At 34.6% G+C, this 14194-nt stretch overlaps 1 protein-coding gene across 3 annotated transcripts in view; it reads left to right on the top strand.

The window, feature by feature from the left end:
* Positions 1-14194, top strand: part of LOC114326831 (PR domain zinc finger protein 15) — a 53612-nt gene that overhangs the window by 18315 nt on the left and 21103 nt on the right. For 2 of the 3 annotated variants that reach the window (XM_028275283.2, XM_028275282.2), the window contains 3 exons: positions 1754-2096; positions 9618-9819; positions 10542-10696. In XM_028275283.2, the coding sequence (XP_028131084.1) occupies positions 1754-2096; positions 9618-9819; positions 10542-10696 (700 nt within the window). Of the gene's footprint in view, positions 1-1753; positions 2097-9617; positions 9820-10541; positions 10697-10760; positions 11581-14194 lie in introns of those variants that run through there. The other variant, XM_028275284.2, reaches the window with a different exon arrangement.

Here is a 14194-nt window from a genome sequence, read left to right as displayed (position 1 = left end):
ACTTGTGAAGCGGTTACGATTAATTTGATTTAACATGGTAATGGACCGTGATAGTGTGACGTCAAAACGTCAAATTTTTTCCAAACACGTTGTGTCTAGGTATACGCTAACGTGTACGCAAATAAAAAAGTTAGGTAGGATTAAACGTCATAACAAATATTTTTCTTTCAAACAAACACTAAACATATCAAAATAGCGTGTATCAAAATATACAGTCACTGCCCACGCTAAATAGTCACTAGCTTGATGAAGTTTAACTTTTTTATTTGCGTACATTTTAGCGTGTACCTAGACACAACGTGTTTGGAAAACTTTTTTTGACGTTTTGACGTCACGACTATCATGGTCCATTAAGGGATGACTTTCCCGAGTTTTTTTGATAAAAAAAAGATGTCAACTTTATTTTGAGCGTAACTTGCTTACTTTTGATACTAGAAACTTAAAAAAGTTTTATTGAGTGTTCTCCAAAAAGTGCATCATTTTTTGGTCATTTCACGTTGAAATATTCACTTTGAAATTTGACGGTTATGAACCTATTGTTCATTAGATGTAGATCTTTGAAACACACTCAGTGATCAAAAGATCCAAAGTTAATGGTTTAACGACCACTATTTTTCATTAGCTGGAACTTTGCTTCTGCTGGGTCTAGTGAGTTCATACAGACACCATTTTTTTTATTTTTAATGAGCTATATTTTTTCTAGGAATGTGTTTTTCAATAAAGTACTTACTTTTTGAGTTATTTCCCAAAAACCGCTTAAAAACGTGTTTTTTTCTTGTTGAAAAACGAACGTATTTGCTCGGAAATAACTCGAAAAGTATTACCTTAATGAGAAAATGTTGTAGAACAAAAGTTGCTTAGAATTAGACGTTTTATCTATTTCTTAACTTATTTTGAACGTATATTTTTTTCACCCCTTTTAAGGGGTGAAGGTCACCCCCAGGGCAAAAGCACCCAGAGTCCCAATACATTTTTATTCTTTGACATGTTATCTATGTGTTTGCCAAATTTCAAGTCAATCCAAGCGGTGTTTTAAAATTTTGAGCAAAAACCGTGATTTAATGTACTATAAGTTGCTAAGGGCAACCGACACAATAAATCATTTTCGTACAGAATAATAAATCTCCACTACACTTTAAAAATCATTTTTAATAATTAAATGTAATTTTCATTTAAAATAATTTCTATTTTAAGATAATATAGGTCTTTCTTTAGTCAATGGCTGTGAAATAATTCCTTAATTGTTATAAATAAAGTCACTATGATTTAAAAAAAAAAACAAAAACAATTATCTCGGCTTCAGTTGGTTGTAGAAAATTTTTATTTGGTTTTGAATCTTCAATTTGTCTTCAGCAACAATAATCTGCAATTTAGAAACTCATAGGATGTACAGGGGTGGCTTCAGTTCTAAATGTTTATAACGAAATTTGTCCCCTTATTTTCAAACCCGAAATAAGAGGTTGAAAAATGTTTTACGCATTTATTTACATGAGAATATGAAAATATAAGTCTATAGAATGAGAGTGGATCTTGTATTAACTCTCTACGATTTTTTTTTCAAAAAGTTATAGCCTTCTACATTTGACCCCTTGGGATAAACAAGTTATAATATTTAAGCAACAAGTTTACATGTTTGGTATGGAAAGATCTTTTTTTCAAAGCCTTAACGGAGTATAGCGCGTACTAATGAACATAAACATGTTTGAACGTTTACCTGATCATAATCAATTATTCCATGTACAATTTGTTTCAGAACCACCGACAAACGCGTTAGAAAACAATGTGATTACCAACCATCAACCAAAGGACATTTCTAAGGAATCGGATCAATTTCAGCACATTTCGAAAGTTCTATCGGATTTGATGCGCAAAGAAAATTTTAAAGCGAAAATTAGGCACAGAAGACTTTGGATAAAAGTGGTAGAGAAATATCGAACGAAAGCAAGTGCGAATACCAAAAACGTGTCGTGGATCAGGGGGTGCATGGAGCCAAAATTGGAACCTGTTGAAGATAATGGGTATTTAGATGACTGGACGTTTGTATCTGATGATATTATATCGGAGAAGAATTATGCTAAGCTCAAGTCACAAAAAGAGTAAGTAAAGTAACTCTGTACAGCATCATCATCATTCCGACTTTTGCATCCAATCTCTAGTTCTTCATTCTGGCTACATGGCCCACCCAATAGAGAACTTGCATAAAATTTTAAATTAAAAAAAAATGGTATAAATCACAACAGAACATAATTTAGAACCTGTATCAAAGATAAAAAAGTTTTGTTTGTCTTTCGTTTGGCCCCTAAAGACGACTAAAAATTCAACTTATACCAACCATCCCAAAATGCGTCGTGACGTCACGGGGTTGTATGTTTACATTCTACACCAATTGTATATATAATTTCAAATTAGACATTATAAACGTCAGTAGAAAATACAGTTATGTCACGTTAAATGTGTTTTTGATCGTTTGAACTATTCATAGAAAATTTGTACTTTTACAAAATGGTTTTAATTTCTAACTATTTATAATGGTCAATAAGCCACAATATTATTAAAAAATGATTTTTATTAACGTTTCGACGCTTAATTAATAATAATATTAATAATAAAGATTTTAAATTTGTACTTCTAAGTTATTATGAGTTTTTGAAGCGTGAAATTTTTAATTTCAATAGTAATTTCAATATAATTTTAATTTCAATATAATTTCAATAGGTTTTAATTTCAATAGTAAACCTTCGGTCCTTTCATTCAAAAACTGTATCAAACTCCAATCTCAACAAACTGGTATATATTATTACAACGACATATGATAAATGTCATTAGGATATAAATATTTTTCCTTTATTCCCCGACGACGAGCTGGCCAAATACCCAAGTAGGTGGAGGCCAATAAACTAAAGAAGAAGAATATACGTAAATATAACCATAAACGGAACCACAATAGTTAAACTCTGTGACGTCACGGGTCGTTTGAACTATTTTAAGGTACAGAAGATTTTAAATTTGTACTTCTAAGTTATTATGAGTTTTTGAAGCGTGAAATTTTGGAAATCTCATTTTTATACAAAACTGAACATTATTATGTAATAAAAAAATGTGCAAGTTCCCAATTCCACTTCAGCCATGCTATTCGCTCTATGACATTTGTGACGCCTGTCCTTCTTCTGATTTCCTCGTTTCTAATCCTGTCTCTGAGAGTCAGTCCAAGTAGTGACCGTTCCATTCTTCTTTGGGCCCTCTAAATTTGGTTGCTGTGGCCTGGGTTAACGAGGGTGTTTCGTGGCCGTAAGTCATGACTGAAAGCACACATTGGTCAAACGTCTTCTTTTTCAGATAATTTGGTATGTTGCTCTTGAAGCTGTCTGATAGAGCATATGCTCTATATGCGGCCCATGCTAAGGTGATTCTTCTTTGTAGTTCAGCAATTTGGATTTCATGTCCTACGTATTTATATTTATGGACAAATGCTATTTCGTTGAAGTCGACATGGATTTTCGCTGGGGACCAGGTTTGTCATGTATTGTGTCTTTCCAAAATTTATGTTTATACCAACTTTCTTACAGGCGGCATCTAACTGAGTAAGCATACTTCAAATCACTTTTAAATTGTCTGTTATAAGAACTATGCCATCTGAGAATCGTAGGTGGGAGAGCCTTTTGTCATCGACATGTATTCCTTTGGCGTCCCACTCCAATTGTTTGAAAGCATGTTCAAGTACTGCCGTAAAGAGTTTGGGAGATAACCTGTCTCCCTGTCTAATTCCTCTGTTATAAAATGGGTTAGGTGAGCTAACTAGCTAACTAAATGACCATCAACGATTATAAATTTATTCAATTACAGGACAATAGGCAACTTTTTACTTGAACATAACTGACATTATATTTTATAGTTTTCTAACATTACATTACTTCTATTACACAGGTCTGCGACATAAAAATTGTTTAAAATTGAATAAGTGATTTTTATAGTATTTTCAACGCTAATTTCGGGAAAAATAGTGAAAAAATTCCATCACGTACAGTTATTCCACAAACTGCTTGTCTATTTTTAGCTTTTTTTCGATATTTTTATACATAGTTCCGTACTCTAGTGAGTTTGAATTTTTGTTTTTTGGATCTTTATGAACTGTTTATTAAGCCCCTAGTACTTTTAATAAGTATAAAAAAAATACTTTAAGTTATTTTCAGTTACTTAGCTGCTTTTTTTTACTATACGTATGTAAAGTTTTATGTAAAATAAAGAGTTGATTAGGAGAAACCAGCATTATTTTCATGTCGGTACTTGTCCATTGCCTCCCCTCCCTCGCCATCCACTTACTGACTCACTGAGCATCTTTTATGTCAGTGCCTGTCTGCCACAGTGCCCATCCCCCTCCCCATCACCAAGCAGTGAGCTTCTGCTACCTGTTCTTCAGTTCACAGTATCTCTTCACTCTGTGCTGTTCACGTGCTGTGGTTACTAATGATTTGAAGTAGTGATTGTGAGAGTAGTATTAAATGATATCTCGTGACACACGGATAGTTGGCAATAAAGTGTGAATCAAATAACTTTCAGTGATTTTTTATCGAACTACAAAGAACATAATTCAAGGCATCAGCCTAAACAGATTGTTTTCTTGTGGTGTGAAGTTGTTTTATGAAAAATGGCTATCAGAGGATGTATCAACTCACCAGATTGCTTCTGCTACATTTGTGGTAACTATACAGTAAAAAGCAACAAAGAAACATTTCCGATTTTGTTGAAAAGGTATATTTTGCCTATTTTGGTATAAAGTTGGGTGATCAAGACAAGTCTTGGGCCCCACACAAAGTTTGTTCAGTGTATGTTGAAGAACTGAGACAATGGTTTCAAGGTAAAAAGCAGTCATTTCGTTTTGGAATACCAATGGTTTGGAGGGAGCCCAAAAACCATAGTGATGACTGCTATTTTTGTTCTTGCAATGTTCAAGGTTTCAATTTGAAAAACAAAAAGGATATTTCTTACCCTAACATCAAATCAGCCATTCGCCCTGTTCCTCATGGACCTGAAGTACCAATACCCTCTCCTCCAGTTTCTTTGGATGGTATTTTAGATGACCACGAGCCATTGGCTCAGCTAGGTGAAAGTGAAGAAGACAGTGATGGCTACGATCCTGGCACAACCGATCCCGTTCCATTCTCACAATCTGAACTGAATGATTTAGTTAGAGACCTAGGTCTTCCTAAAGACTCGGCAGAACTTTTAGGGTCTAGATTAAAAGATAAAAATATGTTGGCTCCGGGTACGTCCTTTTCTTGGTATCGTTCCAGGGAAAAGAAGTTTGTATCTTTTTTCTCTCAAGAAGGTGATTGCAGTGATCTTCCTGGACTTATGGCACGTTTCAAAATAGAATATGCTCCTGATGAGTGGAGACTTTTTATAGATTCTTCAAAAAGAAGCCTTAAAGCAGTGCTTCTACACAATGGCAATAAGTATGCTTCTATGCCAGTTGGACATTCTGTTCACTTGAAAGAATGTTATGAAAACCTCGAACTGGTTTTAAACAAACTCTGCTATTCAGACCATAAATGGACACTATGTGGTGATTTGAAAGTGATCTCAATGCTGCTTAGTCAACAAAGTGGTTATACAAAGTTCCCTTGCTTTCTCTGTGAATGGGACAGTAGAGACAGAAAGCAACACTACATTAAAAAAGTTTGGCCCTTGAGAAAAACCTTACAGGTGGGGGTTAAAAATGTTGAGAGGAAAAGCCTTGTGGATCCCAAAATGGTATTACTACCACCACTCCACATTAAGTTGGGGTTAATGAAACAATTTGTAAAGGCGTTGCCAAAAGAAGGGGAGTGTTTCAAGTATCTTTGTGGACAGTTTCCTGGTTTATCCGAGGCAAAACTAAAGGAAGGAGTCTTTGTCGGACCAGACATTAGAAAACTGATGAGAGATCCCAATTTTATGGACAAAATGGAAACAAACGAAAAAGCAGCATGGACATCTTTTAAACTAGTTGTTACCGGTTTCCTAGGAAACAAAAAAGATCCTAACTACAAGACAATCGTCGCAGACATGCTCGACAACTTTAAGAAGCTGGGATGTAACATGAGCATTAAAGTTCATTTCCTCCATTCACATCTAGACTACTTCCCTGCAAACCTTGGTGATGTAAGTGAAGAGCAGGGTGAAAGATTCCACCAAGATATCAAGGAAATGGAAAGAAGGTATCAAGGAAGATGGAACGTCAACATGATAGCGGACTACTGCTGGATGCTAAAACGAGATGACCCTCAACGAGTACACAGCCGGAATAGCAATAAAAGAAGCTTCGACGGAAAGCAAAAGCGTTACTATAAGGACTTATGAGCTTAAAGAGAAATGTAAGTGTACTGGATATGTAGTTTATAACATGTATTATACATGAAATAAAATCCTTTAACTTAAGAAAAAATTTGAAAAATTGCTAAAATTTTGTTATTATACCAAAAAGTAATTCCTTTTTTGTGAGAAAACCTTACGTGATAGAAAAAAAATGGATTGCATTTTTGCAATCAGCGCTGAAAAATACATAAAAATCAGTTATCAAATTCCAAACAATTTTAAAAAATATTTTTTTTGTAAACCTGTGTTATCAATACTGTCAAATACGTAGAGTATGTACAACTATAGAGCAACATCTACTTTTAACGTTGTATATTGTAACACTCTCCGTCAACGTGAAAAGTAGATAAGCCAAACAATTTTGGTTTCTTTCTAACACGCATATTGCAACGCTTAGATTCTTGAACACCATCATCGCTTCTTTCTTCTCTATTCACTTCTTGATTTTCACTTGCACTTTCTGCACTTTCCATATTCTCAGATTGCACAATTTCATTCATACCAGTTTTCACTTCTTCGGAGTTTTCATGTACACCAAAACATTCCGACTGATTCTGGTTCACTGATTCGGCTTTAACTTCAAAAATTCGCAAATTACATGTAACCTCAGGTTTAAATCGTACGTCGTGGCTCGATACGATTCTTCTTTCAGATGGAATCCATATTCTAAAACCATCCCTGTCATTCACGTAACCAACTAAATAACCATGTATCGCCTTGTCATCAAATTTACTGCGAAAATTTTTGTTTACGTGAACATAACATTCAGTGCCAAATATTCTTAAATGTTTCAAACTCCCAACTGGCTTTCCATAGAGACTTTTCAATTCATAGGGACTTTTATTCTCAATTGATGACTTTGCTGTGCGATTCAGAAGATACACTGCAGTATTACATGCTTCTGCCCACAACGCTTTGGGTAACTTGCATGGGTTTAACATGGAACGAGCACACTCTACAATGGTACGGTTTTCCCTTTCAGCAACACCATTCTGCTGAGGTGTATAGGGTGGAGTGATACAATGCTCTATACCTCTACTCGCAAGAAGTTGAGATACCTTTCTATTGTCAAACTCTCTCCCTCCATCATATCTCAGTTGCTTTACTGCATGGCCATTTTTGTTTGCTTCATTTAAAAATTTTTCTAAGAAGGTACATACCTCACTTTTGTGTTTCATAAAGAAAACTTTTCGAAACTTACTAAAGTCATCTTTAAAACATACGTAATAACGTGCTTTTCCCAGTGATTCTATAGACATGGGTTTATTCACATCTGCATGGATCTGCTCACCAGTGACTTGTGGCCGATTGATCCTAGTTTTAAATGGCAATCTATGCATTTTTCCAATTGCACATCCATCGCAAAAGCTTTCTTTGCACCTATCAATGTCTATATTCATTTTCTTCAAGACCTTCTTTACGTGTTGCTTATGCTGATGACAAATCTTTCATGATACACTTGTAACATATCTGTTGACTCTACTAAGTTCGTTTGAATGGGATTGGTCGGTTTCATAACACGTATATCAAGTGCATACAGGCCATTACTGAAGTACCCAGTCATGGGTACATAAAAATATACATGATAAAAAAATGGCACACAATTTCTCAATCAATAAATTCAAAGTTTGATTCTTTGATGGTATCGTGTCCCACAAATCTTTGAGATTATCAAAGTCCTTACCCAAAGTTGATAAGATCCGACCATTTAACATTCTTTCGGATAAAACATTTTCATCATGTTTCAGCAATTCATCATTCAAATCTACAAACAGTTTCTGCAACTTCGCAACATGTGTGCTAATATCTTCTTTTTCATCACGCTGGACTCTAAAAAAGGCTTCAATTAACATGTTTAACCGTTGCGTACTGCTATGTCGGTTCGCTAAACTCAGACGCAACTGGCTAGATATTTTAGTCGATAATTTTTTTGTTTTTTGCCAATTTTGCGAAAATTGGCAAAATTACTAACTATTTAGTGATTATTAACTATTTAGTAATTATTTTTTGCCAATTTTACTAAAATTGGCAAAATTACCGACTAAAATATCTAGAAAGTTGCGTCTGAGTTTAGCGAACAGACATACGTTCAAATCGCGCACGTAATTTGTCCCATATTTCACTAGCATGAGTACATGTCAACACCAGCTCGGCAACAGTTTTTCCTAGCGTACCTGCTAACAAACTTGCCGCTTTTGCATCGTCTTTTAACCATTGTTGATGCTTCTCTACTTCCAATGAAGTTGAATTTCCAGCAACCTCGGGACACTTACACGTACCGTTCACAATGTAAGTGCATACGCTCGTAATAACATCGAAACGTGCCATTTCCATTTTGCCCAGTCTTCAGGACCCTCAAGTTTATCGACTGAATTTTATAATCGTTATTACTGGTCGCCATATTTTTTCACCTGTTCACAGTTCACGTGAATTGGGCCCGTAACCTGTTATAAAATGAGTTAGGTGAGCTAACTAGCTAATGACCATCAACGATTAAAAAATGTATTCTTAATTACAGGACAATAGGAAAACATTTTACTTGAACATAACTTGTATAACTTTTTTTTCGATTTTTTTAGATTTGGTATCTTTGTGCAGTCGGACGTTCATGATTGCGTTATTGTATGTTTGCTATCAGTTTGAAGTACTGATAATATATACGACTTTCCACCAACGCTCTCATTATGCTGTTAATTTCTGTCGGTTGTATTCGGTGTACCGGGGATGGGGTTGGGAACCGTCGAAATCGCTCAGCTCGCCAAGACGACGGGGTTCGGAAGGTTTCGGAATATGGTCGGGATATACTTAACTCACCTATTATACCTTGTTGATTATTTTATACCCGTTTAACACACAGAGAATGATCAAATGAATTTCCGATCCGTCTTTTATACTGTCAGAGACGGTATAAAAACACGTTTTGCTTAATACATTGGCTTACTCTAGACGATAAAATTCTATTATCGTCACAAACTATTCAAACATTTTATCTGGCAATGTCGCAAAACTTCTGACTTCGTGCTCAATGTTTTTTAAATGTATGTTTCTTCTTTGCACCAACGCATTTAAGAGAAGCCCCCTCTCCATGATTTGCTGCCTGAGTTTAAGATATTTCTGTACACTAGTACTAGTAAATTATTTTGTTAACATGTTTATCATTAATATAAAAACGTGTTTGTGAAAATGTCTGCTGTTACAATACCGACTTATACATATTGAGTGAACTTAACCACTAAGTTAATTTAACATATTTTTATTTGCAGATATTCAAACTACCTACATCTAACGATAATAACAACGCATTACAGCAGTAGCAAAAGTATTATTAAAATAATCATCGATTCGAAAAACGTTGATTGTCGTTATTGTGAGCAGATGTTTGCATCAAAAGAAAATATGGTGAAGCATGTTAACAAAGACCATAACGCATGCGAAGTTTGCAATGAAGTTTATGCAAATTTGAGGGTACGTAATTTAGTTATACATTATACAGGTGTTTGGTAAAGAATGGGCCATAGCTTAACCTCAGATTCCTGAGGTTAAAATAGGTCGATTTAAGCTAACTTACCTTAGTACCAAAAATTGATAATAACCGAAATACAGGGTGTCAAAGTTACACTTTTATTTATTTTTGAATATTTCCTGACAGGCATGGGACAACAACACGAAATTTGGTAAGTGGTGCTGGTACTGCACAACCTACTAAATTATGTTAAACAAACGTTTCTGGCTACTACCAGAGGCGTACGACGGCGGAACGTGAATGTGAACCCTTCCCAAATTCTACGCCACTGGCGAAATTGCTATTTTAGTGCAATTTTTTGATTCTCCAATACTTTCTATGTAAATAACATACTCTTCATTCGTGACGATAAAACCATTAGTTTTCGAGATTTTTGAAGGTAAAAACGAAGGAGCATAATACACTAATCAAAATAAGTGTGCCTTTTCATTTTTTAACTTCAAATATCTCGAAAACTAATGACTTTATCGTTACGAATGAGGAGTATACATATATTATTTTCATAGAAAGTATTGGAAAATCTAAAAATTATGCTAAAATAGCAGTTATTATTAGCGGTATTATATAGCTAAAATAGCTGTAATTAAAATAGCATTAAGTAATGTTCAAACCAGTTAGGCCACTCTGGCTCTCATAGCCTCGATTAAAACTTGTATTTTTTCAGGAGTTGATGAGTCACAAAGAGGTACATAATACTGCTGCCTTTAAATTATGTCCTAAGAACAACTGTAAGAAGTATTTTATGACAAATCTGGCTCTAAAAAAACACACTGAGTCGCATAGCTTGGAATCCTTTAAATGTTCGCTTTGCTCTTACAGGTAAGATAGATGTACAACTTTAAGATTTTTAAGTTTATACTTAAATTGAGAATACTTCTTGCAGCAATCCATACATTAATAGTACTTATATGGCAGAATGAAATATGAAATGGTACCAGAAGAGTGGCTACTAAAGGGAATAATATGTCCGTTGCATAAAAAAGGTGATGAACTGGATTGTAAGAACTATAGAGGCATTACTCTGTTAGCATCTGCGTATAAAATCTTCGGCAATGTATTGTTTGAAACACTTAAACGTTTTAGAAAGGATATTGTTGGTCAATATCAATGCGGATTCGCTGCTGGAAAGTCAACTATACATCAAATTCAAGCACATAGGCAGAATCTAGAAAAGTCACTAACATTGATACCCACCATCTCTTCGTCGACTTCAAAGCAGCCTATGACAGTGTTAAAAGAACTGCATTTTACAGGGTGTCCCGAAAAGATTGGTCATAAATTATACCACACATTCTGGGGTCAAAAATATTTCGATTAAACCTAACTTACCTTAATACAGATGTGCTCATAAAAAAAGTTACAGTCCTTTGAAGTTATATATATATATATATAATTTATATATTGAAGTTATATATTGACATTCAATCAACTTCAAATCAAAAAATTTTCCTTCTTGTCAATATAAAAATAATTTAAATTAATCCTAATACATCACTATTAACAAAATTTCATCCATTTTATATCAAAATTGCAGTATCTCGATGTCATCTTAATATCTTAATACCGTTAAACTCAATTAGGTAAGATAAAAATTGTTAAAAAAAGATCATATTATAACATTGTACCATTTTTTAAATATTGTAGCTTTCGTCTGATGATGCTGATGAAAATCAGCGAAATATAACGATTTGTTAAACAGAGTACCACTTGGTTTTATTCAGCTGTATACCCAATAAACCTCAACCCCATTTTTATCTACCAGGTCAGCTGTTATCTTAAAAAAAAAAAAAAAAAAAAAAAAAAAAAAAAAAATATATATATATATATATATATATATATATATATATATATATATATATATATATATATATATATATATATATATATATAATCGATAACCCTTCTACCCTAAGGTGTTGGGCATAAAGTCTAAAATAAAGTCTGTTTTTATGCTTCGTACACAAACTTCCTCCAATCCTTCTTATTTCTTGCCATTTTCTTCGCTTGTTCTTTAGTGACTCCTCTTTTGTCTAGGATGGCAGCGATTTCATCGTCCCAGGTCTTCATGGGCCTGCCCCTCGGTCTTTTCAGGTTTCTTCTCGCTTCCCAAACTTGTTTTACTGGCCTTCCTTTATCCATCCTAACCATGTGGCCGTACCATCTTAACTGGGCTGCTTCGATTTTCTTCTCTATTGGTTGGACTTTAAGGCGTTCTCTTATTTCCTCATTCCGTATCCTGTCCATCCTGGTCACACCTAGTACTCTTCTTAAATACTTCATTTCCATGCTTTGCAGTTTCTTCTTTAGTCTGGTGGTGAGCGTCCAGCTTTCACATCCAAATGTTAGGATAGGTACGAAAACTGTGTTGTAGATTGTTATCTTTGCTTTTTGGGATACTTCTTTTTTCGATAGAAATGTGCTCTTAATTGTATGGTATATGCGGGCTGCGCTTGCTATTCTGTTGTTTATCTCAGTATCGTGTGCACCCCTACTCTCTATTTGAACTCCCAGGTATTTGAAAGTTTCAACTTGTTCTAGGGTGTCGTTATTGATTTTAATTTTTGTACGTTTATCTGTTTTCCCACATATCATGACCTTAGTTTTACTTTCGTTAATCCTCAGATTACGTTTTTCAAGTTTATCCCTCCATATTTGGAGGTTTCTCTGTAGTGCGGCCTCATCTCTTCCAAACACAACGAGATCATCTGCAAATGCACATTCTGCTATCTGTATCATTTCGAGATTTCTATGTCCAACATATATTTTCGATGTTTCTTCTCTGGTTTCCTTCATTACATCATCTAGAACAATATTGAACAAGATGGGGCCTAGTACACCTCCTTGTCTTAAGCCATCATTAACTATAAACTCGTCCGATTCCATATTATCTGTTCTTACTCTATTTCTTGTGTTTTTGTATAGGCTCATAATAGCTTTTCTGAGTTTAGTGTCTACTTCCCTGTTCATTAGGCTTTTGTCGATTTCTATCCTTGGTGTTCTGTCAAATGCTTTTTCTAGATCTATAAAAGCTTGGTGTAGTTCTGTGCTTGTATTTCGCGTATTTTGTATTAGCTGCTTGAGTGTGAAAATATGGTCATGAATGCTTCTTCCCTTCCTGAATCCGCTTTGTGACTGTTCCAGTTTGTGGTCCACTTCTTGTAATAATTTTTTCTCTAGTACTCGTTCGTAGACTTTGGAAGGAATACTCAGGAGGGTTATACCTCTATAATTACTGCAGTCTCGTCTGTCTCCTTTTTTGAAAATGGGTAAAATAATCCCCACTTCCCAGTCTTTTGGGACCTTACTCTCATTCCATGCTTTATTGCAAACTTTTCTGAGCATTTCATTTCCATTTTCTCCCATATTTTTTAGCATTTCCACGGATATCTTATCATAGCCAGCTGCCTTTCCTCTTTTAAGCTTACATATTATTTCTTTTATTTCATCTGTTGTTATTTCGGTTTGATTTTGGTTTTCAAGTGCATTTTCTTCGGTGTTATCTGATTTATTATTGGAGTCTTCTTGGGTCAAGAGGTTTTCAAAATATTCTCTCCATCTGTTTATGATTCTTTCGTTCTCGCAGAGAATGTGGCCATTTTCATTTTTAATTTGTTTTGGTGTTTGTTGTACCTTCTCTGCTCTTAGACTTCTCAGGGTTTTGTAAAATAATTTTTGATTAGTGTGGTAGTCTTTCTACATTTTATTGCCAAAGTCCTCCCAGCTCTTCTTTTTCGCTTCCATAACCATGTCTTTTACTTTTGCCCTCTGCTGTTTATATTTTTGATAGCTTTCTGGGCTCTGCTTCCCTAGGTATTTCTTCCACGCTAACTTTTTTAATTTGACCTCTTCTTTTATTTCATTACTCCACCAATTTGTGCACTTCTTGTTTTTATTAATTATAGTCATTCCGCAGACTTGCTTGCCTCCATCTAGGAGTGCTTCTTTAAGTTTTTGCCAAGTTTCTTCTAAGTCATAGTTTTGGTTTAAATGCTTTTGAAGACTATTGTTTACATAGTTTTTGTATTTCTGTGCTATTTTCTTATCTGTTAGCTTATATGACTTAATAGCTGCGTTTGTGAGATTTTTTGGGGTTTTGTCTCTTTTTTTCAGTTTCCTTTGAGTTAGTTTTTGTTCGTTTCCTATACTTGTTCGGGACACTACCAAGTAATGGTCGCTATATATTTCTGCTCCCCTTCGCACTCTGACATCTTTAATATATTGTCTTAGAGATCTGTTCACCAATACATAATCAATAATAGATCTTTCTCCTCTGCTTTTAACTTCTCTGGTGAATTTATGCACATCTTTATGCTGAAA

This window comes from Diabrotica virgifera, chromosome 3, assembly GCF_917563875.1.
Source record: "Diabrotica virgifera virgifera chromosome 3, PGI_DIABVI_V3a".
Classification (NCBI taxonomy): domain Eukaryota; kingdom Metazoa; phylum Arthropoda; class Insecta; order Coleoptera; family Chrysomelidae; genus Diabrotica; species Diabrotica virgifera.
The sequence above is the reverse complement of the archived record's forward strand: the minus strand, read 5'-3'. Positions and strand labels throughout refer to the sequence as shown.